Below are 4,459 nucleotides of genomic sequence, written 5' to 3'. Positions count from 1 at the left end.
CGACGCGCGAGGAGGCCCATCTCGCTGGCGCAGTGAGCCAGGAAATCCATGCAGGCTACCAAACACGCCCTATATTAGTGTCCTATGCGCATAATTGATCTACCTAGGAACTATGCAATCACACATGATGATAACACCAAAATTTATTAACGCAGTTCGGCAACTTGGCTACTCGGGCATGCCTACATGCGCTCCTCCCCATTGATAGCGCAACACCGATCATCTCGGCACAATCCGTCGACTCCCTTGCACTCCTGCTCGCTATCAAGTCATGATGGATTACAACATGTGGTGCCCCTCACGTTATCACATTATATGGGAAGGCCGAGGCTACTAGAGTCCGATTCGAACAATACACGTAACATATTCACACCTATTACAACTCAGAGTTCTAACGTAACCCAACACGTAGTCTACACAACTCAACAAACTCCACCTTGACGAATATTCTCCACCACCTCGAGTTTATCCAAGTGTCAACCCTCCATGTACTCCAGACTTGAGTTGTCTTCCAACGATCTTCGCTGCTACTCCCAGACTCCATGTGACAACACTGTGTAGTTCCTTCTTCAGGTTAGACACCATCACACACCGACCAATGATGTGCACGAAAGTTCTTCAAACTTGAAGAAATTTCAGCGTAGCCCTTGTGTCACCTTGAATCAAAATTCACATTTGCCTCATTTTTTCAGATAGTCTTCTACATGTCCCACATCTACAACACTCCGCCTCCTTCTACATCGTCAGCTGCACTTTTCCATGTGCATTGAACATCGCAGAATATACGGCCATGTACTTTTGACATTTCAGAATTTTCAAAACACTTTCTTAGATTCACCATGTCCGACTCTTGTCCATCACTTGACGTCAATCCCGATAGACATAGTCGCCAACACTAATTCAGCACCCTGCATACATGTCAGACCACATGTCTAACTACCAGTGCCCCATCCCGTCGATGTGTCCCATGCTTACCGCACGCCTCGCCGTTATCACCGCGCCGAGCATCCGCAATCTCTGCCAAGATCTCCCGGGACGCGTACCCACACCAGCTCAAGCCCATCGATGCCGAGTTCCACACAACTCTCGAACCTTGAGCTCCAGTCTGAACAACGTGCCTCTTGCTTCCCGTTGAAATAGGCTTGGACTCTCGGCATGCTTACGCCGTATCCCTCCATTATCCGAGTGGAATCTTCCATTAGACTCCAGCTCCACCTTCAACATAACCCCATGGATGATCAATCCATCCCCGGGCCATGTCGGCCTCAAACTCCCATGTGTGCACCGTGTTGAATCAACTCCGCACCATTGTGATGCCGAACCACGCATCTCTCGAGGCATGCGCCACGTGTTTCCACGCCACAAATTCGGACACCATCAGCCATCACACTCCTAGTCGCCTGATCTTTATCGTCTTACGTATCCGTTAGACTCGTCCGAGTCCAACCCGAGCCGAACATGTTTGACCGCAACCATGCTCCCTCTCGCGTCATATTAGCCCGAACTCCATCGTGCACTACTTGACGCCTTTTGGTACATGATCCTCCACGACGCACTTCAGGCTACTCCGAGCCTTGTACGCACGTCGCCGACCCGCAAACCATCTGCTAAAGCCCCATGTGTAGTTAATTTGAACAATATTTGAATTTTAAATCTTAAGAATTTATTAATCTAAACAATTCTTGAATTTGAATATTTCCAAATTTGAATATTTTTTGAATTTGCACAATTTTTTAAGTTGAACATTTTTTTGGATATGAATATTTTCAAATTTGAACATTTTTCAAAATCTGAACGTTTTCAAATTTAAATATTTTTCTAACTTCAGTATTTTTAAGATTAAACATTTTTCATTTTTTTAAACTATTTTAAAACTGCATATTTTTTTAAAAATTTAAATATTATTTAAATTTAACATCTTTTTAAATCTGCACATTTTCCAAATTTAATATTTTAAATCTTAAGAAAAAGGAAAAAAATAAAGAAACTGAAACTGGAAAAAATAAAAGGAAGAACAAAACGGCCAGCACCTCATATACAAATAGGAGTTGCTTATTTTCACGGGAGGTCCTATATGCCGACCTGGTCGGCGCGTACGACCCGCCGCACTGCCCCCAGGTCAGCATGTTAGGCCGACCTAGTTCCTATGTTCTCGTATTTTTTTTCTTTTTCATTTTTGTTGCTTTTATTTTGTTTTTTTTTTGTTTTGAAAATCTGAACATTTTCTAGAAAGCAAAATTTTCAAGAATCTGGACATTTATAAAAAATCCAAAATTTGAACATTTACGAAATGAACATGTCTCAGGTTTTATTTTTTTTCAAAGTTTGAACGGTTTTTGAGATTGAACATTTTTAGTGATTGAACAATTTTCGAAAAATGAACATTTTTCAAAAATTCGATTTTTTAAAAAACTCTGAACATCTTTTAGATTGAACATTTTTTAAGATTGATTTTTTTTAGAAATGAACATTTTTCATAATTTCGAATTTTTCCAAAATTTGAACTGTTTTTTAGATTGAACATTTTCGGCGATTGAACAATTTTCAAAAATTGAACAGTTTTTGAAAAATGAGCATTTGTCGAAAAAACGAAACTTTTCAAAATTTGAACATTTTTGGGGTTCAACAATTTTAACAAAATATTTATGAAATTTGAATTTGTAAAATCTGAACATTTTTCAGAAATTAAATTTAAACAATTTTTGAAAATGAGTTTTTTTGAAATCGTAACATTTTTCGAATCCTAATATTTTTGCATCTTAAAAGAAAAGGAAACAAAAAGGAAAAGAAAAAATAAAAACAGGAATTAAAAAACAAAGAAAACAGAAAACTAAAGAGGCTGCGCCAGACTGGGCCGGCCCATACCGCGCGCGGGGGTGTGCGGCGCGCGGTATGCGCTGACCTGGTCGGGATATAGGATTTGCGTATTTTCACGGCGAACGGTAACACCCTGTAAATACAAATGGGCCAGAATTATATTGTAAGTTACAAATGGGTCTCACTGGACTGGTAATGTCACTCAAAAACGGTCCAATTCCACTTCAGACGCCACCTAGTCCAGACTCCAGAGTTCCGACGGCGACCAGTCGGCCACCATTGCTCGCCGCGAATTCCCCATCCGAACCCCGACTCTGCTCCCTATGGACCGCGTCCTCGTCTTCTCCCATCGCCGCCGCCGCTGGATCCTCTGCGCCGGCGCTGCCGCTGCCGCCTACCTCATATACCACCACCCGTCCGTCGCGGCCCGACGCCGCCGCATCTCCCGCCTCACCTCAGCTCTCTCGTCCCTTGCCGACGCCGTAGCCGCCGTCGCCGCAGACCTCGCCGCTTTCCTCCGATCCGACTCCGACGTGCTACCCCCCACGCTCACGCAGCTCTCCAAGCTCGCGTCATCCCCCGAGGCGTCCGCCTCCGCCTCCGCGCTCTCCGGCGCGCTCACCGCCGGCGTGCTCCACGGCTACAACTCCGCCGCCGGCCCAGCGTCCGGGGCCGAGGTGCCGCTTTCCGACCGTCTGGTCGAGAAGCTCTTCTCCCCAGAAGGCGAGCGGCTCGTGTCAGCCGTGGCGGGCAGCTTCGGGCGCGACCTCGTGCTCGCCTTCTACTCGCTCCCAGCCGATCCTTCGGATTCATCGCCGGCGAGCTGGGTCGACGTGGCCACCAGGGGGAGTTGCCGGAGGGCGATCCGTAGCTGGGTCGAGGTCTTCACGGCCACCGCCGTGGGCGTCTTCATAGACAAGACAATCCACATCAACACCTACGACCAGATCTGCGCCGCCGCCACAAACCCCGCCTACGACGCCAGGCTACAAGAGCTTCTCGTTGCACTCTGCAGCGCTTCCATCGAGACGCTGGTGAAGACCTCCCACGGCGTACTCTCCAATACCACTGGAAATGCCAATGGCAGCAGCAGTTCAAGTGGCAATGGTGGGAGTAGGGAAGGATGGACAGAGACGGTCTCCGGTGCGCTTGCTGTTCCGAGCAACCGGAAACTTGCGCTGGATCTGACGGGCAGGGCGACGTTCGAGGCGGTGCGGTCCTTCCTCGAGTTTGTGTTGTGGAGACTGCACGATGGCGCAAAGGCTGGTGCTGATGCAACTGTAAGGGCTGGGCTCTGTGCTCTGAGGTCTATGAGCGAAAGGTCCATGGTTATCGCTGCCATCTGCATTGTATTGTGCCTGTATGTGTTGAACGGTACATGGCTCCTTTCACCAGCTTAAGCCTGCTTCCATCTCTTGGCAAGCAGTTTGTATATTTATGTACAGCAAATAGAGTATAGAATATGCTGAAATTGTAACTTCGGAAATGGAGAGGAGCAACAGAAAGAGATACTGCGGTAATTGGTAGACTTATTTGTTGTGTAACAATCTAACCCTGCATACAGTTGAAGAAAAATTTCCTGGTAATTTCGCTTTGCCTATATGCTGATAATTTTGCTGGTCAGTGTTATGTTTCCTTTTTT

General features: G+C 46.2%; 1 protein-coding gene across 1 annotated transcript; it reads left to right on the top strand.

Moving 5' to 3' along the window:
• Window positions 1-3,100: 3,100 nt before the first annotated feature.
• LOC124676749 (protein PHLOEM PROTEIN 2-LIKE A10-like) lies at window positions 3,101-4,459 on the top strand. Its single transcript, XM_047212781.1, has one exon. It carries the CDS (start codon window positions 3,141-3,143, stop codon window positions 4,215-4,217), a length of 1,077 nt encoding a protein of 358 aa, XP_047068737.1. The 5' UTR covers window positions 3,101-3,140; the 3' UTR covers window positions 4,218-4,459.

The sequence above is a fragment of the Lolium rigidum genome, chromosome 7 (assembly GCF_022539505.1).
Source record: "Lolium rigidum isolate FL_2022 chromosome 7, APGP_CSIRO_Lrig_0.1, whole genome shotgun sequence".
In the NCBI taxonomy this organism is placed as follows: domain Eukaryota; kingdom Viridiplantae; phylum Streptophyta; class Magnoliopsida; order Poales; family Poaceae; genus Lolium; species Lolium rigidum.
Note: the sequence above shows the minus strand (reverse complement) of the source record. Positions and strands in the feature narration are given on the sequence as shown.

Excerpts from the sequence above, each read along its gene's own strand:
- LOC124676749 (XM_047212781.1), top strand. The coding sequence starts at position 3,141 with ATGGACCGCGTCCTCGTCTTCTCCCATCGCCGCCGCCGCTGGATCCTC.